The sequence below is a fragment of the Colius striatus genome, chromosome 1, assembly GCF_028858725.1.
Source record: "Colius striatus isolate bColStr4 chromosome 1, bColStr4.1.hap1, whole genome shotgun sequence".
In the NCBI taxonomy this organism is placed as follows: Eukaryota; Metazoa; Chordata; class Aves; order Coliiformes; family Coliidae; genus Colius; species Colius striatus.
The window spans coordinates 191,810,479-191,825,568 of record NC_084759.1 but is presented as its reverse complement, the minus strand read 5'-3'; the positions used below and the strand labels follow the sequence as shown (position 1 = coordinate 191,825,568).

At 38.0% G+C, this 15,090-nt stretch overlaps 1 protein-coding gene across 6 annotated transcripts in view; it reads right to left on the bottom strand.

Annotated features, from left to right (window-relative positions):
• Window positions 1–15,090, bottom strand: part of LRRK2 (leucine rich repeat kinase 2) — a 74,042-nt gene that overhangs the window by 21,715 nt on the left and 37,237 nt on the right. For all 6 annotated transcript variants that reach the window (XR_009820892.1, XR_009820890.1, XR_009820891.1 and 3 more), the window contains 14 exons: window positions 13,599–13,785; window positions 13,051–13,232; window positions 12,338–12,567; window positions 11,184–11,311; window positions 8,967–9,185; window positions 6,905–7,106; window positions 5,764–5,852; window positions 4,743–4,930; window positions 3,776–3,930; window positions 2,636–2,782; window positions 2,291–2,482; window positions 1,537–1,683; window positions 1,099–1,199; window positions 743–933 (listed from right to left, as the gene is read on the bottom strand). Coding sequence is in view for 3 of the 6 variants with exons in the window: in XM_062018689.1 (XP_061874673.1) it covers window positions 743–933; window positions 1,099–1,199; window positions 1,537–1,683; window positions 2,291–2,482; window positions 2,636–2,782; window positions 3,776–3,930; window positions 4,743–4,930; window positions 5,764–5,852; window positions 6,905–7,106; window positions 8,967–9,185; window positions 11,184–11,311; window positions 12,338–12,567; window positions 13,051–13,232; window positions 13,599–13,785 (2,358 nt within the window). In the remaining 3 variants the exon portion in view is untranslated. The remainder of the gene's footprint in view (window positions 1–742; window positions 934–1,098; window positions 1,200–1,536; window positions 1,684–2,290; window positions 2,483–2,635; window positions 2,783–3,775; window positions 3,931–4,742; window positions 4,931–5,763; window positions 5,853–6,904; window positions 7,107–8,966; window positions 9,186–11,183; window positions 11,312–12,337; window positions 12,568–13,050; window positions 13,233–13,598; window positions 13,786–15,090) is intronic.

Below are 15,090 nucleotides of genomic sequence, written 5' to 3'. Positions count from 1 at the left end.
ACATAAACATTGCAGCATTGTAGTACCAAGTCTTCTCTGAAGTGTCACCGTCTGTTTGAAAACTGAACCTTAGAAGTTTAAAGTCCTTTGCAGGTCAGTAACTCCTGAGGACATCCACAGACTTTCAGAACTTTAAAAATGCACTACATTAATTTCTTTGACATTTTAATTAGAAATCAACAGCCACATTGAAATTCCATCCAGACCTCTTGCTATCCCTCTACTTGATACCAGACTTCTGAGAGTTGTCATTGATAGACCCCAAATCCCTACCCTCATTTACTATTTCATACAAACATGACTTGGACTTTGAGTTAAGTGATGAGTGATGAGAGAATTGAAAGCAAAGGGTTAAAAGCACCAGTGCCCACTTATCTCTTGTGCAGACATCTGTGAGCAGGAGGCCTTCAGAATCAGCCTGAGGAGCTCTGAGGGAAGGAGGCTTAAGTGAACCTTAGAGTGGCAAGACAGTTATGTTTTGGCTGTAGTCCATGGGACCGAGCAGATAAACAACTTCAAGACAGTTTCAGCAAGGCCATAGTGTTCAAAATAAGATCATTGCTTTGTTTCTCTGTAATGTGTAGGAGTGCTCTTTCATTTCTCAGTGTGCACATTAGGTGGAGTGACTCCCCGTGAGCCCAGCGCTGCAATAATGGAATGCTGCACCTTACTGCTTATATTTGCAGTATATCCAACTTGCAACTGTATCCTGTTATTACAGCAATGTAGAAGCCACATTTACCTTAAGCCATCAGCTACGTGTAGAGCTATCCTGTGCTGCAGTGTTCTAGTTAAACTTGCATTGTCTTGTTGAAGCAAACGATCGAGAGAACCTTTAAGGGCTAATTCCATCACCAGCATCCTGGGACGGATTGCAGCAGCCAGCAGAGACACTAAACTGGGATGATGGAGGTGACAAAGCACTGCAAGCTCCTGTAAATTGTAAAATCAGATTAAATACCACGAGTAGCATAATCTCTGTAGCTCTCAAGTAAGCTCAGAAGTGTTTGGGAGAGAAGCCTTGCAATTTACTTAACCTTTCTCACTAGGGTTGGTATTCCAAGAGCAGCACAGCATTAAAAAGGCAGCATTTCTTACTTGTCTTAGGAGCCTGAGGGAAGTATGCTTATTGAAAATCTTTACGGCAACTTCTTCTCCGCCATAGGATGCACGGTACACAGATCCAAACCCACCATCACCTTTTCAATCAGAAAAATCAAAAGAATATTAAAACCAAAGGGACATCAACCATTTCTCAAAAAAAAAAAGCTGAAAAGGTCCAATTTTAAAATGTGTGTATCATCTGCTGTGTCAAGCTTCATGACCAGTTATCAAAACACATAAAAACCAGTGTCCAGTTACAAGCATACAAGTTAATTGGAAGTTCAAAACTCAGTAACTTGAAACTCAAAATACCTTAAAAATACATTTCCACATAAAAGAAATCTCTGAAATGTTTCCCCTATGCTGTAGAATTGACTTGAATAGATTTGTTCACATAAGGTCTGTAGAAAAACCCTACAGAATAATGCTTACCCAAGAGAAATTCGGGAGCTTCATCAAATTCCAGGTCATCACTATTCAACATAATATTTCTAGGTAAATCAGCCAGTATTAGGTCAGGAGCAATCTGAGCTATTGGAATGGTATGTCTTGGTTGATCTGGATTTACCAAAAGGTCACCTGAGAAAAACAAATGAGACAATAATAAAAAAGAAAGATGTAGTCATCACTCCAAAGGCTCTGAAAGATATGTGGACCTCTGTGAGTGTGTATGATTGATGTACCTACAATGTCAGAGACCAGCTCTTTCCAGGACGATGAAGGACAGGCGGACCACTGCCTGGAACAGAGTGGTCTCATCACTACAACTCAATTCACATGTGTGTGTGTACATATATTTGCACAGACACACAAACATACATACATATCTACACTGATTAAGCTTTCCCTTCAACCTAATGTATCTTACATGTTTAACTAACTGGATTCAAGCCCGTGAATGAAGCTGCATTATTGGTATAATGACAAAAACAATTATTTCCATTATTGACATTTATACATTACTATACATGATTGCCACTGCAATCTGTCCCATATTCTATACTTACACAGATGTGTCTTACATTAACAAAAAAAGAACAACTTGCTTTTGACTTACACTGTAATCTTTTCTTAGAGAAATTAAACATTTTAAAAGAATATGAAGCACTCAAATCTTATGAAGGGGATGTTGTATAGTATTTATCTACATACATCTCTATATATCTCAAATGACATAAATATATACCTTCTTCAGCTTTTTTTAATAAGTCATCAAGTAGTATTTTTTGGTGTTCTTCTCCATCCTGAAAGCTGTAAAGAGCCCATTTCTTCAACAGCGTTTCCCCTTCACCACATACATCTATATCCAACAAACCTGGAAACCATTCTTCCATAAGAGAATCTATGTGATCCACAACTTGCCCCAAAAGGATGCATCCTTTAAGAAATCAAAAGAGGGAAATTACAGCCTCAATCTGCCATACTTGTAATTACAGAGCTAAACTCTACATTCCAAAGGCAAAGGCACAACAAACCAAAATACCAAGTTGCAATCAAACTGGAGCAAAAATCAGGTTCAGGAATAATTAACCTTTTCTGCAAGAAGGTGCTGTAATTTTCAAAAAGCTGTCTGGGTTGTTGTCAAATATTGCTGATTCCACTAGACAATAAGCTTCAGGAGACCAATTCAAGTAGATGCCTTGTCTCCAATACATTCTATTAGGACGAAGAGCTCGCTCTAGAAAACAGAAAATTAGATGAAAAATCGGTATGAATGTCATATTGTAAAATGTTCAGAATAATTTGTAGTACATTATGATTGGAGGTTTATGTCTATTCAAATAACAAACAAAACAAAGGCTAGTACTTTGCAGACAGAACAAAGCCTCACAAAAGCAGCTCCACAAAAGCTGACTGTTTGTCATTTGGTGTTCAGTTCTATAAGGCACATCCACTAACTAAACATTTAAACCAATGGTAAGTCCTGTAGTAGGTGATGCATGTAGGGTTTACACAAATACTCTGCACATTCAGGTTCAAACATAGAATATCTTATGCAACATATAAAAAAAAGGCAGTGATTGAAATTTTCCCTCTATCATACACATGAAATAGCAAGCTACGACTGGAATTCTATGCTCAGGAAAATGATATGCCAGAAGAGGAGGTAGTTATAAAACATATCTGTAGCACATTAGCAATGCTTTTTTCATACTTTACTTGTCACTGGTATTCATAAATCACACATTAAAAGATTAATGAAATCATACATTAAAAGATTAATGAAATTTCAAAGTTCAGTAGATAGATCTCATGTCAAAGTACAGAATTACTGGAAAAAATAAATCTAAGACCTCCCCTCCTTTCTGCTAAATGCGAAGTTTTTAGACTTTCTTACAGGGAGAATCAATGAACCTGAAGAAATGTAGTTTGTTTTATTGCATAGAAGACATCTTTTCCTATATTCTTTGTATAAGTGAACGGCAATACTGCATAAATAGAAGGGTAGCACGTGAAGGAGAGGCACAGGCTGCTTACAAGCTCCACTTTCTTTTGCACACCACTGTAACGATTAGGCATTATCTGTTCCTGGATATTTTTCAGTTACAAAAATGACCACTGTTGTTTCTCTCACATTTGTGAAGTGGGCAGAAATTAGCTAAAGCAAAACAACATTTGGGTTAGAGCTTTACCATGCACACTATTGTTTTTGAAGGTAAGAGATTTGTACCTCTTCCTGATAGCATGTAAGGTGATATTTCAAGCAGCCTGTTGATCAGCCTGGACCAAAATCCCATAGGAAAGTACGGCATCTCGTAAAGCCTGATGATGATTTCTGAATTTTCACAGTGGGGAAGCTCTATAACAGGTCTGTGATCAGACAAACTGAAAGAATAAAAATATTAGACAGTATTTAATGATGTACTTCATCCAAACTGACTGATGCCACATATTACTTATTATGTAAAATAATTAACTAATGAATGATTGATTCAAATGATCAGGAAGCAGACAGTGTATTTGCTTATTCTGTGTGTTTGTGCTAAAGTGAACAGAACCTCACTAACAATCATTAGCTACCAAATGTAAATGTGAGAAGTTGAGACACATAAAAGGAAGGTAACACATGCAGATAAAATCTTCACATACTAGGACTTTCAAGAATGCAGAACCTTGAATTAACACAACCATGAAACGTTAAGCACCATGAGCATTATTCAACACAAAAGACAAATCTGTAACTGAGACAGAGAAACTGCATTACCTGCTTCACATAAAGCAAAAAGACAGCATTCAAATTCATAACACTTCTTTGTCACCATATTTAACAGGTAGACTGCTTGGAGCAGATACTGCCTCTCAGTCCTGTGACTGTGGGTCTCACCCAAGCAAACGGGCAATAGAAATTCCTGTTTGTTTTTTATGTTGCAATTAGTATCAAATGCTGGCAGACCGTGATAAAAATCTAAATTATAATCTTCCTGCTGTAGCCTCGAAGCATGGTAAATGTAAAAGAAATATTATTCTCACAAAACATTTTATCATTTATAGATTTCATTTACCCCCTATGCTAATATGATAGAAGCTTTATCTGCTACAAGATCAGCTTAACGTGTCTCTGAAAGCTTTTACTAAAATGCAGGTTTTTATTTTGATCAATCGTGCGCTGTCATTTGTGGGCTTAGCTCTTTGCTTACCTGCTTGGGATTAGTAGTTGATCCTCTCCTAATGGCAAGGCAATCTGAAACTTTTCCAGAAGCTTAAAGTATTGTGACATGTAGATCTTAGGAAACTTGCTCTTCTTTAAAAGGAATTTTTCCACATCTGAGCGCTTTACAATTCCCTTGGGGTACTTAGAAGATCCCTCCACTTTCACTGTCAGAATCTTTCAAAATAAGTGAAACAATTTCAGATGTAGAGTCATCATTAGAAAGCATTTTCTTGACAAACTTTGTTCCCTGAATTATTTGGTAGCCTGTTACTTAATGGAGAAAAATGGACTCCATTTTACATGGAAACTAAGTATTTCCGTAAGGCCAGTCAGTGAAAAAAATTAACCTGTCCGAGCACTTGTGTGCTACCACTCTTCAGTAGCTTTTCACTATGTGTTATGATCTTCTAGGTCTTCTATCACTCTTAATCCTGCCAGCTTTAAAGACCGAAACTTAAATTTTTGCCATCCTATGTCCTGCACTGAAGGAAAGGTAAATTTTCTGAGGTTAGGAAATCTGAATATATATAAAAAATTGTGAGTGTTTCAGTATTTCAGTGGTAGCTCAGTATTTCAATGATGGTTTCATGTAAGCACTCAGTCTGCTACTCTCCCGACCCAGTAACTGAATCCACAACACTCTGCCATCAGCACCAATGACCCTTCTTCTCCCATTCTTACTACTTTAATCCAAAGTTTCAGCTTTCATCTCAACCTACTGCAATATATTGAGATTACTTGCATCCATGGGGTTTTTCTAGTCTACATGTATTCTTGTGTCTGGTGCAGTTTAAATGACATTGGACATTACATGGTGAGAACATAGAACCACTGAGACAGTTATGTAGAAAGCAAAGGAAACAGAAAGAACCAGGGAAACCAATCTGAACCCTGATAAAATTCTAGATCGTAACCCAGTAGAGAAATGGTGAAGAAGGATTACTGATAAGTTACAGAAGGACACAGAAAAATGTCCCATGGATGTAGATATAAAAAAAGAGTCTAACCTGTGCCATGATTTTACATAGCCACTTAGGATCTACAAAATACAGATCTCTCAGCTGCAGTGCTGGGTCTTGGAAATGAAGGAGTACACCTGTGAAAAGAATACTGTAATTAGCAATGCATTTCTCAAGCTCCATATTGAGCAAAGTAAACACCCCACTCTGTTTTTCTCATGTGACTTGACATAAGCAATTTGAATAATAAATGCAGGTATTGAATTTATGCCAATATCTTAGGAGAGTAAGACACAATCATAGAATCATAGAATTGTTTCAGCTGGAAGAGACCTTTAAGATCACCGAGTCCAGCCTTTGTCCCAGCCCTATCAACCAGTGGACCATTTCCCTAAGTGCAACATCCACCCATCTCTTAAACACCTCCAGGGATGGTGACTCCAGCTCCTCCCTGGGCAGCCCGTTCCAATGCCTGACAACCCTTTCAGTAAAGAAATTCCTCCTCATATCCAGCCTGAACCTCGCCTGATGCAACTTGAGGCCATTTCCTCTTGTTCTATTGCTTGTTACTAAGGAGAACAGACTGACCCTCGCCTTGCTACAACTTCCTTTTAGGTACTTGTAGAGAGCAATGAGGTCTCCCCTGAGCCTTCTTTTCTCCAAGCTCAACAGCCCCAGATCCCTCAGCTGCACCTCATGAGATGTGCTCCAAATCCTTTACTAGCTTGGTGGCCCATCTATGTATCCTCTCCAGAACCTCAGTGTCCTTCTTGTAAAGAGGGGCCCAAAACTGGACACAGTATTTGAGGTGCAGCCTCACCAAAGCTGAGTACTGGGGAATGATCACCTCCCTGCTCCTGCTGACTCCTCCTGTTACATATATTCATCCAACAACTACTCTAGTCAAACTATTACAGTAATTGCATCTTTCTTCAGAAACTGTGCTGTCTAACCAGTGGGTACGATGCTTTCAAGGAGTTCTAAGAGATATAAATTGCTCCACTAGTGATCATTTAGATCATGGAATTCTTTTATGATATAGCAACTTGCATTATCAAACTAATGTTACCCAAGCTTACGCGTTTCAGCTCAACATTTTGTAGCAGCCTTGTGAGAGATGCATACAGGTCTGTCTGCTTCAGAAGTGCACCAAAGTGCTAACAAACATACACTGAACATAATATTTTACCTGATTCATTCAGAAAGTGAACGGCATGAGGGAGTTCATTTTCATCCAATTGTAACTGGCTTTCTTGTAGCAGCTCCAGTAAGCGTTTCTGATCAATCACGGGAAATTCCACTGGCACGTTTTTACGTTCCAGCAGAATTCTCTTCTCCAGCTCCAGGTAGCTGTCAGGAATTAGCTGACCAACCACTGGTTGATCTCTGATCTATATAATTAGGATTAATAATAAATGTATTATTTTCTTCATGCAAAAAGCAGACAGTAAAGCTAAGATATAAGGTGGGTACGTCCTCTCAATACCTGCAGCAAGAAAGAAGACTTATTTACTGACTCACATGGGTTCTGAGAGGTTGATATAACAGATTTTTCTTTCAGAATTACTATATGGATGTCTCTCTATAAATGAATACTCAAAGAAGGAAATATTTTCATATTCCATGTACACACACACACACACACACATACAAATTATGTCTTCTCAGAAGCATCAGTTCAAAGAGAAGCTTTGATGTGAATTAAAAGGAAAATGTTCACTGTGTGAGCAGATGATGTCACACATCTCATGTTAAAAAAACTAGGCCAATGAAAAATGATACCTCTTGTAATCTGTAATAGCTCTCAACATGTCTTTAGATAAGCTAGAGGGAAATGGGTAGTAGCTCAATTAAAAGTCTCCATTTCTGATAAGCAGTGGGCAAGAGGAGAGGAAGTAATAAATTTAGCCAGGTTAGTGACACACAGGGGAAACAGAATTGGGTGCTTTGCCTGTTTCCTGAGCCTGAGCTCCTTCCTGGAGAATTCCTTTGGCCTTTGGTATTAGCTAGCACATAACAAGGTTCTCCATTCTCCACAGGTGCTGGGCTAATTTTTTTTTTTTGAGGAAATGGGAAATAATTTTCCCAACATTTCCAGATCAGCTTCTCAGTTTGTAATCTTCCTCTCAAAGAAGTTAAAGTACCATGGCACTGTTGCATTTTTGTGTTATAAATGTAATTACTACCCTGTGAAAATGTAATTAGCTCCTTGTATAATTTTAAAGACTCAAAGCACATGATGACAATGTTGAATAGTTATCTCACTTCATCTAAATTCTAAGCAAGGTACCTTGTAACATTCCTTTGACAAAGTGTTTACATTTATTACGGAAACTATCTTTTTTCCTTCAGGCTACCTAACATTAGAAGTTCAAACATCAGTGTAAATCATAGCCACAAGACATGTGGATGTTACAGGAACAATTTTTAGGTACCTAAGAGTGAAATGTTTTCAAAAAGCAGAACTTCTCCTGAGTACTGAAGAAGTACGGTGAGATGCAGGGTTACATACACCTCTACAAACGTCAGCTGTACTCTTTCCTTTGGAACACCACCAGCATGAGGCTGGTTATAGAGCACATGCTGTATTTATCAATTCTTCTGAGCAGTAATTAGGAAGAATTGATTGGTGAAGTTCTGCTGTCATTAGTAGCACAGGACATCACCTTTTCTCTTTAACACGGTATGACAATACAGGTGACTGATATTGTAGAAATGAAAAAAAGTATTCTTTTTAGTATGCATTGGATCTTCACAGAATCTTCACAGGATCACAGAATGTTAAGTGTTGGAAGGGACCTCAAAAGATCATCTAGTCCACCCCCCCTGCCACAGTAGGACCACCTAGAGTAGGTCACACAGGAACTCATCCACGTGGGTTTTCAATGTCTCCAGAGAAGGAGATTCAACAACCCATCTGGGCAGCCTGTTCCAGTGCTCCCTCACCCTCACAGTGAAGAAGTTTTTCCTTGTGTTCCTTTGGAACCTCTTATGTTCCAGCTTGTACCTGCTGCCCCTTGTCCTACCATTGGACATCATTGCGAAGAGCCTGGCTCCACCGTCCTGACACCCATCCTTTATGTATTTGTAAACATTAATGAGGTCACCCCTCAGTCTCCTCTTCTCCAAGCTAAAGAGCCTCAGCTCCTTCAGCCTTTCATCATAAGGGAGATACTCCACTCCCTTCATCATTTTGGTGGCCCTGCAGGACGTTAGGATGTTTTCAACATTATGAACAGCAGGTAGCTTACCTTGAAGTGAAGACTCTCTTTTATGATGATTTTCCGAAGTCTGATGATGGAATCGGATTCCTCCGTGGCATTCACAAAGTGATAATCCTGGATTGCTGGGAAGCCTCGTTTATTCAGCAGCTCTCTAGTAATTTTAGTTATGCAGGCCTTACGTTGCATTTCATCAGAAACATCTAAATGAGTGCCAACAAGAATGACAGGGGATGTCGAAGCTCGAGCCTGTGAGTAATATCCATACAGTCGATTAACTCAATAGTGAGTGGCTGTTACCAATTCCTATCCACATAAAATGTGAACAATTTAGTCAAAACAATCAATAGAATAAAAAAAGCAACTGTTTCTCCCTCTTTAAATACACCTCTTTTAAATAAGTTTGAAATCTGAAATGTTAGTTCATGTCTTTACAATCTTATATGTATGACAGCCTTGGCTGGATAAGGCAGTAAAAATGCTTCAGCCTAGAAATACGAAACATTCTTTTTTAACAGAAAGAAATCTAATTTCAAAATAGAAATATTAGAAAATCAGCTTTTTCTGAAGCAAAATTGGATTTCATTCTTTGCAGATGAATATCACTATTGGTAAAATGGAGGAGCACCTGTTATTTTCATAAAAAATGCCCAGCAAAACGGAAAAGCAAAGGGTGGTCTGCTAGTTGTCATTGGAACAGTGCAGTAACAAAATGCCTGCAAGTACTGCATGGCAAACACATCAGAAATGGTCTCCATCAACACTAAATTGATTGTAATCCTCTGTTCTGTATCACTGCTCAAGGTGGAAAGAGTGAAAAAAACAATTAATTAACAAACAGGGTCACAATACAAAATCTTCATGTAATTGCATGGCCCAGCCATGGCTAACCATCATACAAAAGGAGAAGACAAGTAATGTTTGCTCACCATGTGGTGATTTCATCAAGTGTAAATACAACACTTAGAACAGAAGAAAAATACATGGGCAAATTCTCAGACCATTTACATCATAGAATAATGGAATGGTAGGGGCTGGAAGGGACCTTTAGAGATCATCTAGTCCAACCCCCGGCAGAAGCAGGGTCACCTAGATCAGGTCACACAGGAACATGTCAGGGTGGGTCTTGAAGACCTCCAAAGAAGGAGACTCCACAACCCCTCTGGGCAGCCTGTGCCAGGGCTCCCTCACCCTCACAGTGAAACAGTTTTATCTTATATTTAAATAGAACTTTTTGTGTTCCAGCTTCATCCCGTAGTTGCTAGCTACTATGGAAAAAAGGGATGCCCCAACCTCCTGACAACCACCATTTAGATACTTGTAAATATATCTAAGATATATATACATATCTAAGATATATCTAAGATCCCCACTCAGTCTCTTTTCTAGACTAAACAGCCTCAGTTCCTGCAGCCTTTCCTCCTATGAAAGATGTTCCATTCCCCTGATCATCTTGATGGCCCTGTGCTGGACTCTCTCCGGAAGTTCTCTGTCCCTCTTGAGCTGTGGAGCCAGAACTGGACACAGGACTCCAGATGAGGCCTCACCAGGGCAGAGTAGAGGGGCAGCAGAACCTCTCTTGACCTGCTGGTCACACTCTTGTTGATGCATCTCAGGATGCCATTGGCCTTCTGGGCCACGAGGGCACATTGCTGGCTCATATTTTGCTTACTATGAATCAGGACTCCCAGGTCTCTCTCTGCAAAGCTACTCTCCAGCAGTTCGACCCCCAGCCTGTACTGGTGCATGGAGTTGTTCCTTCCCAGATGCAATTTCAATCCCAGATGATTTCCCTACCATAGTCCTGGAATCATTCCTATTAACAATAGAATGCTAAGCATACACGTCACAGCATGATTTCAAACCTGCATCTAGTTAGTTTCAAATTAGTCAAGTTCTAATCTCCCCAGAATTTACAACCATGTAAAAGACAAAGCAGGTTTCACTCTTCATCACTTTAACAATATCCCTTTCTTATTTTTATAAGTAAATTTAAATTCTTGTCAAAGCATACAAACTATTCCTTTGTGCATCACTCTGTACCATTTTAAGTACAAAATAGTGCTGATCAGGTCTTTGTATTATTTTCATATATGATGTATGTCAGCTCTTGTTTCATCTTATTGTTTTTATTTGGTGTAAAGCTTCTTTCCACTTCCTCTATATAAAAATATTCATGGTTAATTTGCTGTTCACCAACAGCTCCCTGGAAACTGCAATTCCATTCTGTACCTATCTATGGCTCACCTTGATGTTAAAAAGCCACGGCTTCATAGCATCCACCTCTGCTTGTCCTTTGCTGAGATCATAAACAGCAAGATATAAAGCTCTTTGGGTCATAAAGTGAGGATGGGTACTGTAGAACTCTTCTTGTCCTAATGATAAAAAAATTCCACTGTTTAGTACTTCCCTTATTGAACATCTTCAGGTCACCAAAAGACAGCAGAACACTTATTCTCAGATCACTAATCCACAAATTAAATTAATGCTTATAGAAAACGATCTAAATTGACATGAAACCTGTAATAATTATGAATTTTAGTTAGGTTAAATGTGACTTTAGGTGACTGAAGTGTACTGCTGAAATTTCTAAGCTAGTTTTAAATCAAGAAGTGTAAGATTTAACAACTGGATAAACATGACTACTGCAAAGACAACTTGAAAGGTCATGATTCTTTTAAAATTCCAATATGTAATTTCTTCCTCACACCTTCCATTCCTCTTCCCTCCCATTCTCCTATCCTTTCAGCAGCTTCAAAATAAGACTCTTAAGATTACACAATTAAGCACTTAAAATCACAGCTGAAGCTGGACTGAATAGCTTGAATGCTGCTCTTCTGTGCCTAATTACTGTGACACACAACTATATTTAAGTGATCACAGAGCAATGTTTAAGAATAACTCTTCTATAGTCTAAAAGATCCTGAATTTTAGAAGTGCTTCTGGAATCCCCCAAACTTAGAACGTTTTCCAGCGGCCCAAAGTTCAAAGACGTCTCCTAAGGCTTTGTTTTCCATGACCTCATGGAACAGTGATGCTGTAGAGCCTAGGGAGACCCAGATTATAAAAGGGAGAAACAGAGCTGAGTGGAATACGACTCTTCTGGTGATTACAAGCAGTTTCTTGCTATTCTGAAATGACAATTCTTGAGTGCTATGGTTGAAACAAGTGGTTGGGTCACATGTGGTGATGAGACATTCCTGAGGCTTTATACTAAATTTGAGGGATTAGCTGCCAATTTAGAGAATTCACTGATTTATTAGTGGTCACTTGGCTTTTGATGTAAGTCTCCATGAGTCTACTGTCCACATTTCAAAATTTCCCATGATAATTCTAAGAGTAAGTAATGCATTAGTGTGTTAGAAAACACAATAATAAAGGACAATAAGCTCTTGCAATACCTCCAAAATCCCACACGTTTAATATAAGCTCTTTCTTCATTTTGCCTTTTCCTTGAATGATCCAGTCTTTTACATCAATGCCTACTGTAGCTTTCAGACAGCCCAATTCCGTTCGTTTGCACTTCATTAGTTGTTGTAGCAGGGTGGTTTTCCCACTGCCAGTGTTTCCAACAATCATGAGTTTCATTCTGTTATAAGGTACAGCCTTCTTCAGTCGTTGTTGAAGAAACCTGGCATTAAAAAATTTGTAGAAATCACTGAAGTGTATCTTAAAGAACAAAACTGAAACAAGACCAAAGGAAAATCTAAACCCCTATCATTTTCTTCAAATTCTCAATATCTGTTTGGTATTATTGGGGTTTTAACAGCTGATTCTAATTTCTGATTTGATAGTTAAAGCTTAAATCTGAATGTGGGCTTTTTGGTTATTTTTGAAATTACCCAAAAATCTGCTTTGTACAACGCACTCAGGAAAACAAGAAACATATTAGAAATGGTGAGCACCATTTATTGCATGATTTAGAGAAGTATCAAATTCAATAGTTAGTATCGTTAATAGTCTAAATCACTACAATCTGTTTTATATGCATGTGCTGATATGTCACTTTCCATAGAGTAGCATGACGGATTTCATATGACAAACCAGCATGTCTGTTCAAAAAGGACATGTAGACTGTAAAACAAGAATATCCAAGAATAACAGGGCAACAAACCTGATAATGTCTCTAGCTTTGCATCCCACATGTTTGAAGTCTAAATTAAGATGGAGTCCTTCCAAAGGAAGATCCCAGATTTTGGACAGTCTTCCCATTTCATCTGGAAAGAATCTCAAATCAGGATTATGACTTACGTCCAGAGAAGTCAAGTTCTCTAGGAAGCCAATCTGAGGAGGAATCTAAAGAAAAGAACATTTAATGGGCGATTAAACATTAAAAGAACAATATGAGCATGAATACATTAAGTATTTACAAAACCAGGTATTATTTTTATTGTTGTAGTCTAACTTTTTACAATAAACAAGTCCAATACCCACACTAATGGATCTCATAATGAATTCATTACACAAACTAATTATATGCCACATCCCAGTCAGAAAAGCATAATAGAACATGCTAATTTTCATTCACCTGAAGTACTTCTTGCACTAACACACCATTTTACTAATAGGACAAATAGAAGAAAACAGATCAAACAGGCATTGAAAAATTGCATTCGACTGAAAAGTCATTTAATTTTCTTTAGGAAGAATCTTACACTTTACCTCCTTTAACTTGTTGTGGGACAGGTGTAGCTTTTCTAGTCTAGACCATGCACATGCCTTTTCACTCAAGTCCAAGACGTCTATTTGATTATGGTTAAATAACAGCTCCCTTAAGTTTAATGATTTCCAGTGCATTGGTCCAGGCAGGCTTATGATCCTGTTTTGGCTTAAATCTACCGATCGCAAACTAAAAGCATGAAAATAAAAAAGAGAGAAGTTAGTAAATGAAAAAAACAAAACTGAGATTAACTGTAACTATTATTTTTAATAAATAAACAAATTGATTAGATATCAGGACAGTCTTCTAGCAGGAATGCAGATCGAAGAAGATGCAGAATTACTACTACGAGCAAAAATAATGAAGATGATAATTAGATCTTCATTACCTCAGAAAACAATAATAAGGAAATAGACAGGACTGATTCAGTGTAATATTCTTTCAGTGTATTTGTCTGTGAATGAAATTGGCTGGTCATGACAACAAACATCCACACTGTACTGTGTGTATATGTTTCAGAGAGTAAATGAGTGAGTCTGTTTAAATAAGCACACATATTGTGATAACAGTCCACTTTCTCCTTCCTTCTGTGCTTGCAGACATGAATGGCTTTGTTCACATTAGTGAAAGACACAAATCTGGTTCACCCTTCTGTAATGCAAATATTTAGTAATTCAACTGTGAACAACTGCAAACACTGTTAATTGCAACGTCTAACTTACTAGAATAAATGTATTAAAATATTTAGTTGCAACACTAAAATGTATTTTCATGTGCTTTTTTATAAGTTTCAAATTTAAAAAAAAAACAACAGAGAACTTCCTGGTATTAACTTTCTAGAACCCAAGATTCCATTTATAAACAATAGATCTCACTAGGTGATCTGAACTGCTCTCTTTCTTGTTCCTAACATCAGATGGTATGGATATCTCACTCTTTTATCTGTGTGTTTCTATGAATACATGTTTGCAAACACATGTACGTGCATAAACTACAAATGTATTTAAGAGCTACCTTAACAAAAAGATTTAATTTCTTTAAGACATCTGTTGGACAAATATGCTGCCTTTGTTACCGTGGAGTATGAAGCATGCAAAAAATCCATGCAGGTCCTTATTGATTTGTCTGGACTGGGAGATGTACAACCTGAAAGCTGCACCTTTTTCAACACATCCATTACATTTGCTGCTGTGAATATAAACGTTAGCATGCTGAAACAGTGGAATGTCATGTTAATAATGACGTGCTCTGTGTAAATTTGATTGATGTCAGTTCACAAATCTGTGGGTCTGCCCTTCCCATGGTTGCCATCAGCACTCATATCTACCCACATCTATTAGATAACTGATCTGATCATCCCTTCCGAGCACTCCTTCCACGATCTGATACCAGTGACCCAGTAAGTTCAGTAACTTCTTGAAAAAAAAGGAGAAGTTTGATTTTCACATGAGTAATGCTTTGAAGGTATAGCAAAATAAACGTCACATGCATCTT